This window comes from Lissotriton vulgaris, chromosome 2_2 (assembly GCF_964263255.1).
Source record: "Lissotriton vulgaris chromosome 2_2, aLisVul1.2, whole genome shotgun sequence".
NCBI lineage: Eukaryota > Metazoa > Chordata > Amphibia > Caudata > Salamandridae > Lissotriton > Lissotriton vulgaris.
Genome location: NC_141688.1, coordinates 20,583,081 through 20,599,064, shown reverse-complemented (window position 1 = coordinate 20,599,064; position 15,984 = coordinate 20,583,081). Strand labels below are relative to the sequence as shown.

The 15,984-nt window shown below is 43.2% G+C and overlaps 1 protein-coding gene across 7 annotated transcripts in view; it reads right to left on the bottom strand.

The window, feature by feature from the left end:
* CPEB1 (cytoplasmic polyadenylation element binding protein 1) overlaps window positions 1–15,984 on the bottom strand; it is a 443,269-nt gene that overhangs the window by 58,993 nt on the left and 368,292 nt on the right. For all 7 annotated transcript variants that reach the window (XM_086959196.1, XM_086959198.1, XM_086959197.1 and 4 more), the window contains 4 exons: window positions 11,013–11,149; window positions 10,407–10,605; window positions 8,746–8,840; window positions 5,114–5,194 (listed from right to left, as the gene is read on the bottom strand). In XM_086959196.1, coding sequence (XP_086815322.1) covers window positions 5,114–5,194; window positions 8,746–8,840; window positions 10,407–10,605; window positions 11,013–11,149 — 512 coding nt within the window. The remainder of the gene's footprint in view (window positions 1–5,113; window positions 5,195–8,745; window positions 8,841–10,406; window positions 10,606–11,012; window positions 11,150–15,984) is intronic.

The following is a 15,984-nucleotide window of genomic DNA, read 5'->3' as shown; positions in this document are numbered from 1 at the left end:
GTTGCCCCAGCTGTCGTGCAGCCAGTTGTGTCAGATTTAGCTGGCCATCCAGGGGTGGCATAATACCTGCTTCAGCCCCTGGTAGGCCCTGGGTACACCGATGCCCTGAGTTACAGGGTCTGACAAGGTGGCCCAGTTCCAATTGGGTAATGCACCTAAGGTACACGCATCAATTTAGTGAGAGAACAGCTAGGCTGGGGGTCTGATTAGCAGGCCCACAGCCCGAGAAAGTCGTAAACCAGTGAAACAAAAGCAAAAAGTCCGGGTGATCATAGGATTGCAGACCCTACTCTCCTACAACAACGATATGTTGTAATATATACAGGTGCAAAGAATCATAAGCCCAATACCCCTTAAGATTCAAAAGATAAAGATCCCATGCTTTCACAACAAACAATGATTCAGCACTACACATGTATAAAAATTAATAGGTTTCACAAATTCAACCAAAGAAAAGAGAAGCACATCAATTCAGAATGTTACAGTTTAGTTCTTTATTGAAAAAATTCATATAAACGACTGTAGCCAACGTGTTTCGCCACCAAAGGTCTTCTTCAGGGCAAAAGCAACAGTATTAATTTATTTTGGTTCATCGGATTTCTTATCTGTAGTTCCACTCAAACCAAAATAAATACTCTAGCTATTGCCCTGAAGATCTTTGAGGTCGAAACACGTTGGCTAAAGTAGTTTATGAAGAATTTTTTTTAATTAAAAACTGGAACCTGCTGAACTGATGTGCTTCTCTTTACTTTGTCTGAACTTGTGAAACATTTTAAGCTCCCACTTTGAAGCATCTGCAGTGGACACTGGTGCCTGGGTGAGAATTCGTCATGTATGAGGATGCATCATAATGCAAGACCGAGCGCAAGTTCATCCTTCACCTTCTGAAGTACAGGTTCCATTCAGCTTCGAGAGGGTTGTTGCTGTCGCATCTGCAGTGGACAGCTTAGATGGACTGTCAGTGCCGCCGGGATGGAAGCGGTCGACGAAGGACTGCTTCATATTCCTTGGCACAATGCAGAAGTGTGGAGTTCAAAGAGGATATTCAGTGCCTACCATGGCCAGATGGCAGTAGAGGACTGGAAGCTGTTCTCTGGGCATAGGGAGTGGATGTCTACCCGTGGGAGTGGGCATCTTAGAGTGCAAGCAATGTTGAGGTGATCGGGGAAGAAGCAGAGCACTTTTCAGGCAGTTTCAGAGCACGTTTCAGGCAGCAGGTCTTTATTCTCCAGGACAGATCCAGACCATGGTTCAGGCGAGGCGGCTTTCTACTCTACAGCAGACTATTCAGGCTGAAGGTCCCCCAAGAGATTTTGCGTGCCAAACAGTCCTGGTGTGTCATCTCCATCTCCGAGACATTGAGGTGACGAGCTAGACTATCAATATTTTCCTCAAGCAGACAGCACTGAAGGCATTTCAAGAGGCCTACCAGTGTTCAGGAGATCAGAACAGGTTACAGACCTAGTGAAAATCAATACAGGGGTACTTTGCACAGCACAGTGGACAATAGGTGAACGGTGTCCTCTCCATCAGAGGCGAGGCATGGTTGGAGAAAGCAAACGGGGGATGCTCCGAAGGGCAAGATCCCCAATAGGGCACCAAAGTCATTCATCCCTCACCCCAAACGAAGGCACAAGTGTTGAATTTCAACCAAGAAAAAGGGACCAGCAATATTGAACGCCTATGGAAGGGAGATTAACCAAGCCAGCCTGGAGAACTGACTGCAATTGCTTCGCTCTGGAGCGATGCAGCTCATGTCTAGGCCAGACAGCAGAAGAAAACAACACAACAATGAAGGCAATGCCCATGTGCTTTACCCAAAACAGGAGGAGTTCCTGATCCTTGGTACTCAAGATTCTATGAAGAAAAGTGTCCACATCCAGGCCCCAACACTAGGTGGCAGGAGAATGCACAGATTTACAGCCACGTGCCTCAGACACCAACTTCTTTAGAAGAATGGAAGATTGACATTCTAGAGCCTCAACTTAAATAGTGGCTGTAGTTACTATTAGCTAGAATGATACCACTGTTACAAGTGCTCACGGTTTTCAAGATATATCTAACAATCCAGTTTGTGACATTCTCAGCTGAAGCATGAGGTCTTGGCTGAACTACTACTCTTGCTATAAATGAAATTCAGTTAAGACATTCAGAAGCAATCTACTAAATACTAAAGGACAATTGTCCCCATGAAGAATAGTGGCAGGCCGCACACTATTTTTATTTATTTGTATTTATTTAGAAGGTTTTATATAGTGCGAACAAGACCCTTGTGGGTCCCGGAGCACTTAACTCTATGCCAGTTTCCTATATTTACCCTGTAAACATTATGTCCCATACGAAGCAAAAATCTTATAACAAAGTATAAACATGGATCATGTGAATTTAGACACAAGATTTAACTTTTTAAAAGATGCAGTAGAGGGATTGTATAGCTTCTGGGGCACTGCATTCCAGATCCTGGGCATCATCCCAGAGAAGTCCTGGTTGTATGTTTTTGATTTATCTTTGTGGTTTCAGTAGAAGGCTACTGGATCTCCTGGAGGATCTGCTGCCACATTAGGCACCAATATCTGTGCCAGATAGCTTGGAATGTTGTTAGTAACGTATGCATTTTAAAAATATCATTCGAGGCCACACCTGAAATGAAAACATTTATAAAGCGAGATAGCTACCCTGAGGCATACCAGCACTGTAGACAGATGCAAGCAGAGGGGAAGAATCGGCGTGTTAGAGGTGGTTGTTAAACAGATAGCTTTTTAGGAGTTTGCGGAAAGGTAGGTAATTGGGCTCCGTCCACATGCGGATGGGAAGAGAATTCCAGAGCTTGGTGGAGTTGTAGGAAAAGGAGCGTACACCGCTCCTGGTTTATTCCACGCAGTAAGACAAGGGAAGAGGAAGTAGAGCGAAGGTGCGTGTCGGCTGGTAGTGGGTTACCAGGGGCTGGCTGATTAGGGAGGCCATCTTCCAGAAATCCTTGTGGACGTTGCACATTGCTTTAAATTGGATTCTTTTCTCGATCTGTAGCCAGTGAAGGTTCCTTAGTGCAGGGGCTGCAGACTGCCGGTGGGGGTCAGGAGGAGCGTGATGGCAACATTTTGGATTTGAAGCTTGCAGATGGATTGTGGGGCCCCTAGGTATATGGCATTCCCATAATCCAAGCAGGATAGGATAATACCTTGTACCATGATTCTTCAGGCTTAAAGTGGGAGCATCTTGAATAGCCTCCTCAGCAGTTCAGAGTTTCGCCGCTTTGTGGTTTAATGCCAACACAACTGAGCTCCTCCATCCCATACTCAGTTTGATGCACTTGGAAAGCTCACACAAATCTTGAGGATATCAACTTAATTTGTAGCCTCCAATTTCAAATTCCTTCACATTAACAAAATGTTTTAACATTTTCAAATGTACATTTTCCTTCTTTATTTATATAAACTTTCAGTTATTGAATGAAACAGTATTTCTAAAGCGACTGTTGACCCATGGGCAACCCAGCGCTATTGCCTGCGTACACACTGAACTAGGAGCTGTAGTTAAGGAAAGAGTAATCTTTTAATCTGTCTCCGGAAAATAAGGTAGTTAGGTTGGGCACTGATCTGCAGAGGCAGACTGTTCCAGATTTTAGCCACATTATAAGTGAAGAGGCGGCCACCACTGCGTGCTCTCTTTATATTTTTTTCCCTAAGCGGCAGCGGACCCTTAGAGTAGGCTTTGCGGCACCTCACCCCCTTACTGCAAGAGGTCAACGTACCAAAGTTTAACTGATCCAGACCAAAGAGACACGTCTCAGTTCCTATTTTTCTTCCCAACAGGTTTCTTCCATTTTCTTAGGAACAATTCAACCTACAATTTTTTCCTCTTCTCTTTGGATTGGCCTCAGTCCCCTGGTGGTTAATCAAATGGATGAAGCCAGTGGTACAACTCCTCCGGTAAAGAAGAAATCTAATCTATCTAGGAGAGGTGTGGCGCAGCGGCAGAGAGACCGACTCCAGAAAGCGCAGTTCACGGTTCAATCGCCAGCGGCATATCAGCTCATCATCATGTGACTCTGGGCAATAGTTCACTTAATCTCCCCGACAGTCCCAAGCGCCTGGAGACCCCTATGGGTGAATAGTCTGCAATTTACAAATACTGTTTTCACAGTTGCACTGTCATAACTGGAGCCCCAGACAAAGAAAAAGTGAGCCAAGAAGGGAAGGAAGGGTTTGAGAGGGAGGGGGGCTGGAGGGCATGCCGGCCTCCTCAAGTTGTGTACTGTTATGCCTTCTTTCTCAACCACTGCCCTGCAGGCGTATTTCCTTTCGCCACTATATGTCTATAACCCGATTCGAGGGGGAAGATCTTGTATGTTGGTAGTGAGGTATCTCCACAATGGTTCCCAGATGTCCCTGGGGCGTAACTGTGCTGGCATAAGATCCCGATAGACAGCTGTCCATGACAGTAAGTGGCATCCTTAAGCCAGTCTGCAGCACAGGGTGTCTGGCAGCGGGCCCCAGCACATGGATATCCGCTATTTAGCCAGCAGCAAAAGCATGGACTTTAGTTTTCTGCTTTCCGCAAGTTTATTTCTAACATTGCCAAGCAATGCTATCAAGGGGGATTGTTCTATCTGAAACTCCAGTAACTTATCCAACACATCAAAAATGGTCCCCTAGTAACATGTAATATCAGGGTAGTACCAAGCCAAGGGATCACAATCCCCATTGTGTGAAGATGGAGTTTCCCCCAAGTCTATTGCAGGCACAAGCGGAAGGCTTTGTGTAGCAAGATCAAACAATTTTACAGAAAAGGAAATAAAGTAGGCACGAGGTACGGGCCAATGCTGTCAAGGAGCTTGGAATTTTAGGGACAACCATCAACGATTCAACTACAACTGTCCAGTCCAAGCACAGAATACTACAAGCATGCGCCAATAGGACCCATCTCCCCCTTCATATTGAACACAGCAAGATACACAAACCAAATCATTGTGAAAACCTGAATAAAAATAAAGTATAAATATAAAATTTTAGAAAAGTAAATAAGGAAATGGGTAAAATTAACAAGCAAAATACTGCTTTGCCCCTCCTTCACATGAACTTGAGACAAGGAGAGCATATATGGGTGCCTTTACCTGGTCTCTGCAGAAGAATGGACCAGGTTGGGCGTTGCAGACCTGGCACACGGAGTCTTCTAAGTAGGGATCAATTTGCACCTATAACACATTATATGAAATTACTCTCATTGGTCATTCACAAAATCTTTAAAACACTGCAAGTCAGTTGTTAAATACAGCACATAACCTGGTCATAAGGTACAGGCTTAGTTTATTGGATATAAACTGATTACTCAGTTCTGCTACTCTAGTAATTTCAACAACGAAATATGCATAGATTTGAATAAAGCTTCAAAGGCTAAATTTGAACTATAAAACAGCAGACTAATGCTATAGCACTGCACAAATTAATATTGGTATATGTTGTAGGATTAAGGACGCTGTGATAGCGGTCTGGAGGATAGCAACTAGAACTGTACACAGCCAGACCTAGATCATGCAATTTTCAAAAAACATTTCTGAATAAAATATGGATTCTTTGGGCCAGAAGTATCAGGCTTTTATCCATTCTGTGTCTACTGGAAAACGTTTGTCGATATCGCTCTATATTCCGAGCACAAACGGACAGCTGCACAGGAGCCCTAGTTCAATGGAGCGCGAGCTTCCATAATGCAAGATATGTGCACCAACCAGGGGAAATTACATTAAAACTATTCTTGACTAGGGAGCACTTTTGCGAAAATATTTTGTTTGGCATTACAAATGTGCGCAGCTTTACTAGTTGTATACTTATACTACAAAGTATTAATTTAGCCTCTGGATGCTCTTTTGGCAGAATAAGCATATAGCATTTTCTGAGCTGTGTCCTTTGAGGTTTGATGTTCCCCAGCACAATTTAATGTGGAGGAGTAGTCTGAGCATGAACTTCCCCCATAGTGTTCCTCTGCAAGGCGCACCATATCTACCACATAATCTGTGACGGTGTGCCATGAGTTTTCAGAGGAACTTTTTGCAGTGCGTTGGTTTGGGTCATTTCCAGTTAGATCTTGGCCAAAATACCACCTTGATATTACATCTTTTGGTGGAATTTGACACTGTTTCCATAAGATACTCTTCCACCTTTCAGCTCTTGGTAGGTCGGGCTGGAACTGGATACAATTCTTACTTCAACCTTGGGTTGGGCTGTCTGGGTGAACACTTATACTTCAGATGCAAGACACTTCACCACCAGGTCCAGCAAGGGTCCACTGCCCTATAAGTGGAAACTTTTGGCATTAAAACCATCATATGCAGATACTACCTTACTGCACTTACAAGGGTGATTCTGCCTCTGCTAAAAAAAACTAACGGCCTGTATGGGGCAGTTATGAGCTGAATGAAACAAAAAAAATTCAGAGCAACAGAGAAGGCAGAAGTGTTTGGTTACAATCCATTACCAGGATGGATGGGAATGGAATGTTCAGTGAAGTAAAATCTAAGGCTTGTTTGATTTTCACCTCTCAAGGCTCAGTTCTTAGGTGGGGAGATCTTGTATCTGGACGATGAAAGTGCTAAAAACATTTTGCTTTTCTCCCTTGGGAAGAACAGATTGTGTGCAAGCTTTGGTCATTTACTGACTGGACTAGTCTAATGCGTCTTCCTGATCACCTGATTTAGCATATGCAAGTTGTGCAGAACATGGCAGCCAGTCTTATTTAAATTTTCTAGACTTCCACTTCTTTGCATCTGAAAAGGCTTCCTTGGCTCCCTGTTAGGAAAAGTTCACAGCTTTGGTTTTAGCTCACAGCGCATTCTAGCATACATGGCCACAATATCTCATGGCCACATTACGGCACAATTTTCCAGTCTGGGCTCGTATGACAAATGGCTGATGGTGGAAATCTTTTCCAACTAATGAGAAAAGTCTTCATTCTCGGTCCCATTTCCTTTTAATCTTAGGAACATATCAAAGTAGCCTTTTCATAAAGAGCTAAAACCCCACTTGTTTAAGTTTACTCTGATCCGGTTCCTGGATTGGTTTCTGCCTGTAGCACTGGTACACCGAGTAGCTGTGCACTTTACAAACGGACATTCATCTGAGTGAGTCAATGATGGCAGTGCCATGTTAGTTTAGTTCTAGCTGCTCCAAGATAGATACAAGGGGCTTTTTATTATAAAAAGTCTTCATTTTTAGTTTTAAAGCAGTGCTAGAGGTTAAGGGGTCATTTCATTATTGGAAGGTCTTCTTGGGCACACTTTGGTTCTCCATTTTACAAGTTTTAGGCAGACCGTTTTAGCAATGTTTTACATGTTTTATGCTTGCAATATATTATTCTGAGAAGATATTGTACATGCTGCTCGTTTTAGACTGCCTCTCACCATGTAATCTGTACACTCCTCTCAAGGCTAATACAGAACAAGATATCCTGGTGCTTGCGTTGCTCGTTCTGAGTAAGGTTCTAATATCTAGACATATCACTGCATCAGAGCTGTGCTTCAGTGTGGTTATTATATAAATTGTGCACTGTCCTTCACAGGTCAAAGGAGCACTCTGGATACGACTGTCCTGTAACGAATCCTCAGTTCGACATGCAGCTGATGACATTGATCCTCCATCCTGCAGAGAAGGAATGGCAAATCCACACCAGGCAGATTCCCTGGCCCAATTATAAGGGAGGGTGGGTAAGTCAGGCTAAACTTGATAGGGTAGAGGACACATCCACTATGCTATCAGAGTAGGGGTAGCGATCAGTAAAGATACATAGAAATGGTTGGACTGTTTATTATTTATCATGCAAATAGTGCTAGTTACATTTCTTGATTTTATTTGCCTAATACTCACAAGCTCATTCTTTCTTTGCAAAAAGAAGATTGTTTCAATCAATGTATTGAAAACCTGACTCATCTTTGTGTTTACCCTAGGAATACACAAGTAAACTAAAGGTAAAGATCTTTCTACACTTGGGCACAGATTCATGTCGGAGGTTACCAAATCACCTGCAACCCCAGGAAGGTTAGTGTTTCGGGTGAGGCACTGAGCTAGCATTCTGTGATTATATAGATTGACTCAGGCCCTACTTTCCAAAGTTCTGTCATCCTAATACGCAGTCGTACCATTTTTGTGGAAACTGTATAACAACCCAAGATCGGACAGCTTTAGATCCGCATAGACCAGACACATTAAAGACTCATTTAGGTACTCCAATATGATCAGGACGTCTAAAGCTAGACCTTCAAACATTAAATTGCTGCATCACCACACCATTTGCAGACCCAACCTTACACTTTCAAATCTTACTATTTCAACCTCATATCTACATCTGAATCAGCACCTAGAGTTTGTGTTTTTGTCCTTGTTTATGTACAAAACACTATTAGACCACATATCTGGATTTTATTCTTCAAGTCTTACAAAAGTTATACAAGGAGACCACGAGTTCTCCACCACCTTCAAGATTCAAATTTTTTCAACCCTAAAACGTCTGGCCAAGTCAAGAGTTTGTCTTGTACCAGATGCTCTTCAAAGTGCCTGATGACGACTGCAGGACAGTAAATAGACATTCTCAAAGACATTTCTGAATTAAATTGTGAAAATGCTGAAGAATGTTACACAACCATGACCACCTTGAGCCAACCGTTAATAAAACCTTTTTACTAAACATCAATGACTTAGTAATATGAGCATTTGCAATATAGTGTTAATACTGGATATAGATGAATGTCATACTTACTTTCTTTGTAAACTTGGCAGTTTTGATTTCCACAAATGCAGCACTGACAGCCTTTAGGTAACTGCGCTGGTTGTTGAAGGTGACTCTACCTGAACCTTTAGGGTAAAATAAGTGCAAATTTCAGCATGCTTATGATTGAAACTATATACGTATCAGTTCTGTAGTGAAGTCTATATAACTAGCAAAACCCGAAGCCTCTGGTATTATCTTGCAACTATGCCTGATCCCAGTCTTCAATAAAAAAAAACAGCTGTAGAACGAGTCCGAAATGATCAAGTTGTGACTGGAACCCAAACAACATTTAGACTATTATATTAAAATTTCTTCTATACTCCTTATTTGCACTGCAGTGCTCTCCGGCTGTGTTAGCAAAGCAAAATACTACAGAATTATACAAATTTAGCCACATTTAAGAAATAGCAAACACAACTAAATATCTTGACGTGAAGAGGTAGGCCTTGGGTAAATAAGGCACCATGCATTCACAGGCTAGGACAACCTGTAGGAGGTAAATACATACAAGAAAATCTGTTTCCCCTTTTAGGATAGCCTCTAATAATGACTATCGAGCAACTCTGAACAAATACCCCAAGCAGCCAAGAAAGCGTCCAGTTTAAGTACCTACTGACATACAATCTAACATACAGGTCTAAATCAATTATTCAACAGCTGCTTAATATTTTTACCACAGTCGAATTTTGTGGTGGGGGGGGATGGGTGGTGGAGCAGCAGAGGAAGAGTATATACCATGCTCTTCGTGATGAAGGTCTATTAAACCGGCTTGTACCACATTCAGGAGAGCTTATATACCCAAAACAAGCAGTTTCATGTGTGCTATAAAACACTTTACTGCAGTGCCTAGTAGTAGTGCCTGAAGTGCAACCAGGTTTCAGCTATTGTTGTCCTAGTAATTAAGTTAGGGTGTGGCACTGGCTGACCTCTGGTAAAATCCTGGCTCTTAGACCATACTAATTCCTGGCATCTCACGTTTCCAGAGTCCAGAAACAATGTCATCTGTTAATCACCATCAAAAACCAAACATGTACTAAAGCATTTGTTTTTAGCCAGTAGAAAATTCGTAACCATTAATTACTACATACCATGAAAATTATTAAATAGAATAACTCGAGAAAATTCTGGACATTTAACAAGACACTGGCGGTAAACCGGAGGGGAAAATGCATCACATGCCAGGTTAAGTTAACAGGCCCGACATGGTACAAAGGTGGCAACTAGGCACTAGCTATTTGGATTCATACCTCCTGTGATGGAGGGGATTACAGATTTCCCCCTTCCATCAGTATACATAATCTCTAGCCAATCCAACGTGTTTCAAACTAAAAAGTGAAAAGCGGAACCCTGATACACCCCCTCTCGAAGGATCATTTTACATTATGGACCCACAACCCTAAAAACACAACTACTTGAATTGTCTGCAAAGTGCCATATTCACTAGAACAAAGAATGCTGTATTGAAGGTTACCACATCAGTAAACCTGCTGATGGGCTATTAAATTGCCACGTCCAGTTTCGATATCAAAACTGGAACTAAACCTTGCAATAGAATTGTTAAAAAATGTATCACTGTTCATAAAGAAGCGCCAGTAAGGAAAGAAGCGGTGATCAGATATTTCTACCACCCTGTCGAATCTAGAACTTACCAATTGGATACTTGTGCTTGTCAGTATCGATGCCAGCATATACCACTCCTCCAAACAGATCATTCATGATAGCAGCTAGTGCCTCTGCGTTCAACATGCCATGCAGTGCACCCACAAACACAGTCTTGCTAGGATCTAGTCGCTGAGATGGGCTTCGTACAAAATTACTATCTGCCAGGACCCAGGGGATCACCTGCACCTGTAAACAGAAAATAAAGATGCATAGTGGTAAATATCTAGAGACCATGGTGAAATCTAGAAAGCTCGTAGTTCCATGAATAATGGACTCTGCTCAGAAGAGAATAATTCAGCTAACACTTTAAACTATAACCACTTTACATTACTAGTTGTCTGTTTAAAGGTTGTGCCCGAACTCCTATGCAAGGAAAAAAAGGCTTAAAAACCGAAACATGAAGGGTAAAACTAATAATACTCAAGGGAAATAGGCTATGTTAGCTAACAAGTATACAAATTCGCCAAACTCTGCAGTTTCAAAACAGGTTAGAAAAAGGATCAATATGGAAAACTAACTTACAATGCCCTAGGACTACATTCTGCAACCAAGCCATTATCGTAAAGAATGTATATAAGACAAAGCCAGGTTACCTCTTTACAACGCATCCGGCGGCTCGACATCTTGAAATAGTGCTCACTTAAGCCATCCTGGCTAAGAAGGTCTTGAGTGCAGGCCTGCAGAAGTGCTCGCACAGACTTCTCTGATTCAAACACCAAATACACATAGCCTGTGCAGAAAAAGAAGCACAAATTAATTCAAGATAAGATTTAAGAGCTTGGTAACTCACTGAACTCTGCAGAATACCTGTTCTACAAGGAGGATCTCAAATAAAGACCTTAAAATTGAGATCATGGATTATTTAATTAGCGATTGGAGCAAAAAGAGCAACAACTTTTCAGCGCTTGCCACGACTTGGCACACTCATGACCTGGCACGTCTCGTTTCTTGATCAGGAAGGTGAGAAATATATAGCAATAGCCTTTTAACTACTAATCACTGAAGATTCAGGCCACTCCAAACAGCATTTTTACAAGTTTGGAAAAGCACTTGGCAATCCGGTTAAAAGTGTACATTAAGTACAAAACAGTGCCACCAAAGTCCTTCCTACATCTTCGTTCATAATGGCTAGGGAAGCATCTACTTGACACAGTAAGACATCCAGTTCGCATGTTCTTGCAAGGAAAGAACTAGGAAGCATCTCAATTATTCCAAATGGGGAATATCTGCTAGCAGCTAGGCAATCTTTTCTATAGCATGCTTGCCACTAAAGCGACTGGTGATTTTAACTTTAGGAAAACCGAAAGGGTACTACAATATATTTATGCTATAGGAAATAGGAGACCGTACGACTTTAGCGAAATAATCAATTCATGAAATCTATTGCCACCCAGATACCCCAAAAAGAAGAACTAATTAAAACTGAGACCAAGAGGTCATTGTTTCTCGCTCATTGTGACCCTTTATACTAATTGGCAATCCTTCCAAGACTAGCTTAGACTGCTGCTGCACAGCACTAGGAAGCAGCCCCAGATCAGCCACTCAGCCTTCTGGTTCCACTCTATTAAGTCACTGTCATATGCACTCATCTGGCCAACATAGCTACATACAGCAAGGAAGGTTGGCCAGATACATGGAGGCCTTGTAATAGCTAGGAGTAGAAGAGGTACAATGGCGAAGGAATTACTTATACAATTGTCTCATTAAGCAGGCTTTTAAAAACAATTCCAAATGGTTACAGACTAAAGAATCTACACGCCCCACAATCTTAAACCAGACGTATACAGCGTACTATATCTACAGAGGACAACCAAATTGAGCCAGCCACTCAAATCTGACCCAATTGCAAACCACTGAAGAATTCTGAACCAAGCAGGCTACGTTGTTCTGATGTATGCGTTGAGACCATACACCATATGCAAATGTTCAAGAATAATGTATACTCCCAATACAACGGCACTCAATCAAAATTATGGGTTATTCCTGAAAAATCATGCAAATTTCACCAGTCATCTGTTAACATTTTAATTTAAGAAAAAGCATTACACCTCAGTGAAACTTGTGCTATTCCAGCCTGTCACTCCATATTAGGGAGCCCACAACTATGATAAGCGATCAGTTTAGCACAACAAGTGTGTATTTAATTGTGATGCTCTGGGAGACTTAGAGGATCACCAATATGTATCAGCTCCAAGCAGCAAATAGGACACTGATTCCTCTGGAAACTCTTTTGTCCCAGATAGGCCGCGTTGAAGCAAACCCATTAAGAAGTGAGTTCTTATTAACTGGTGGGTAGTGGCGAGGGCAGAAGGTATTGCAGGCAGCTACGAGAGGTTAGTTTACTGTATGGTTTTCCTCTACTCGTATGTAGATGCCATGACTGATCAGTTGCAACTTTAGTATGTGAATCGTTGGAAAAGTCTTATCCCTAAAGTTAACAAAAAGTTTTGCTGCAATTGACAGAAGCTTTGCACACGTGGAATTAGATCAGAACTAAGGCTTGTAAAGCATGCACCTGTAAAGCCGTGTGAAGTGGGGTCTCTTGCCCACCCATGAAAGCACTTTTCCCAATGCGAAACATTTGAGACTGATATGAACCAACAAGCCCCTAATTGACGGTTCCGAGGGTTACCAGGCAAGATTAAGCTCTATAGAATGGACCCAAGAGCATATACTTGCAACATGGTGTCGCTAAGGTATTGCAATGCATGATCTTGCTACATACAAGAAAGGGAAAAGGCACTGCTCTAGACTGAACAGGGCTAGTGGCGTCGAAGGCAAAAAATGAAGGCATCAACAAACTTTGGCACCACTACTTTTAAACACAGGTGGTAATTAATCCAGTGAATCTTGCTGGTAAAAGGCAGATTATATAAATATTAAGACGTATTTTGCTTAATATGACCTTAGTATAAAGCTTCACTAAGTAATAAAAGGTGAAAGGTGAAAGTACTGAACTTCTTAATAATGGCCCCTCAAATACAGATGTACTCCAGAAAAACATTAGCCAATTTGAGACTGTAAAATAGAAATCTGCATTGCAGAAGGGTTACTCCTTTGAGCCAATTTTACTGAAGTTAAGATATCTAAAACCTTAATTGAAGGTGAATTCTAAAAAGGCACATCGAAAACACGAGTTTTATGTTCGTTGCTTTGGCATTCTTATTTAGCATAAACAGATTGTTGTGTACAACTTTTTTCTGAAAGTAAGAAATGAGTTACTTACCTGTAACTGCAGTTATACAGTATTGGTGTCTTTCATAGATTCACATGCCTGAATCATTCCCAGTCGTCAAGACGGGAGTCTCCGGTACATAGAAAAGTAATGTCTTATAGACATACATAGAGAATAATAGGCCTAAAGGCCTCACCTTAGTAACATATCCATGTCCTTTTGTAAAAAGGACTAAACTCTAGACAGGAGCCAATCAGCTGCCACTTCCCTCTAGAACCTTCCTGGCAGGAGCCTCAGTCCCTGATATTTTTGTACGCACTAAGCTAAGCAGGTGTAACACAGAGTTAGGTGAGTCCTTCCCGGGAAGGTGGGAGGGTTGCATGTGAATCTATGAAAGACAGCAATACTAGATAACTGCAGTTACAGGCAACGCATTTCTTATCCAGTATTATGGGTGTCTTTCATAGATTCACATGCCTGAATCAGAGTAGCAAGCAATGCAGAGTGCACTTTTCTGATGGTACAGCATATGCAAGTCATTAGATAATACATATCATGCGACTATAAACCACAAATAAATGTCAACAGTAAACATCAACATAGAAATGTGCATATCAGAGAAGGATGGAGGGACGGAGGAAGGCTCAACTTACTGAAATGGATGGCATAACACAGATTGTCCCACTGCGGCACCCCTCCTCAGCTCTGTGTCCAGGCAGTAATGCCTAGTGAAGGTATGTGGCGACTTCCATGTTGCCGCCCTGCAAATGTCCACGACGGGCACCCCAGCAAAGAGTGCCATAGATATAGACAATCCTGGAGGCAGAGTGCTTGGTTATGTGTGAGATGGTGCTCTAGCATGAGCTGAACCTGTCTGCAGCTTTCGGAACCATGTCCTTTAGCTGTTTCCTGATAGCGTCATACCATATACTCATTTATGAACCTCGCGGTTCAATGCTAACTCTGGTTTGACATCAAAACATGTCGAGTAAGTTGTCATACGAATTGGAACCCTACCCCCCTCGCCAATTCTGGCGACGGGGGTAGCATTCCACCCTTCTAGAGAGACACGACATGTACAGAACCTGAACCCCGGTTAAAGTTAAACAGATCCTCAGCATCACAAAATGGATGCTGCCACCACAAAAATAAGTCTGCCCTCCTGCTGCTGGGAGTCCTTCCAGCGAGGGAGGCTTGGACAAAGGGTTTCCTGCCTTGGGAGGTGCTAGCACCACCCCAGACAAGATTTTGTGTATCTGGTTAGGTAGGACTGAATAGAATCAGACATGCCTGGGGCACACAAGGTGCATAGGCCAGTTCAAACTGGTGCTGGGGCACTCGAGCCCCAGTGTGAAACTGGACAAAGGAAAGGGGGTGTAACCACCCCCCTTCCTGGTCCCACCCATAGGAGGGACCTAGTAGGTAGTCCAGCCCCTAGATTTGGCTTAAAAGTAGGAGCTGAGCCCCAAGACGGCAGATTACCCTGAAATTCGACTATAAGAAGCAGATACTCTGGCCCTTCGACGTTCTGCTGCTCAGAAGACTGAAGAATCTCCCTTGTGGCCAAGGAGTGGCCACCCTGTGAACACAGGCACCATCCAGCAATCAACGACTGCTTCGCCGCCGCCGGAGCCAGAGCCCGGAGCCAGAGCCCAGAGCCTGACAAGAACCAGACGCCCAGACATCTAACAGCCCAATCCACAGTCCCTGCAAAGCTGAGACGAGTGGAGGCGACGTGGGACCGGACCTCAGTCCACGAGAAGCTGACTGCGCAGCACCTGAGGCACCCTCACCGCTGTGCTTGGGGTCTTGAGAAGCCCCACCACCGAGCTACATTTGCACCAAGGACCAGCCCTCCAGCTCTCACGAGATCTGCGTGGGGCCCTTTTGCTTTGTTCCACTCGACGCGCCTATTTGGTTACTAGTCTGTTGGCTAGTGGCCATTTTGGCGACCAAACAACTTTCCACCACTGGTCTGGTTGCTCCAGACTGGCCCTTGCTGCTCCCAAAAGCAGCAACCCCTCTGACCTGGCTGGTTAGAGTGAGAAGCCTTCTCTGTTTCCTGCATGGCTTGCATTAGCCAAGGTCTGTTTGCTCCAATCAAGAAGCTGACTGCCATCAACTAGAGCCTACGTGGGACAGCTCGGGAGTGACTCCTGGTCGTCATCATCGTCGCCTAGTCCACACTGCTGAAGAGACAAGCTTCACGTCATCACCTGTTGGCACCAGACAACGCCTGGTTCTTTGCCGGTCCCTGGCTAGTGACTGAACATTGTCCCTCTGCTTTCAGGTCTTCACCTCTTCAGATCCACCCTTGGATCCACCGGAACTCTTCACATCAGGTCACCTGCAGCAACAACACTCCAAGGCTCCATCTGAACTCCTGCAGA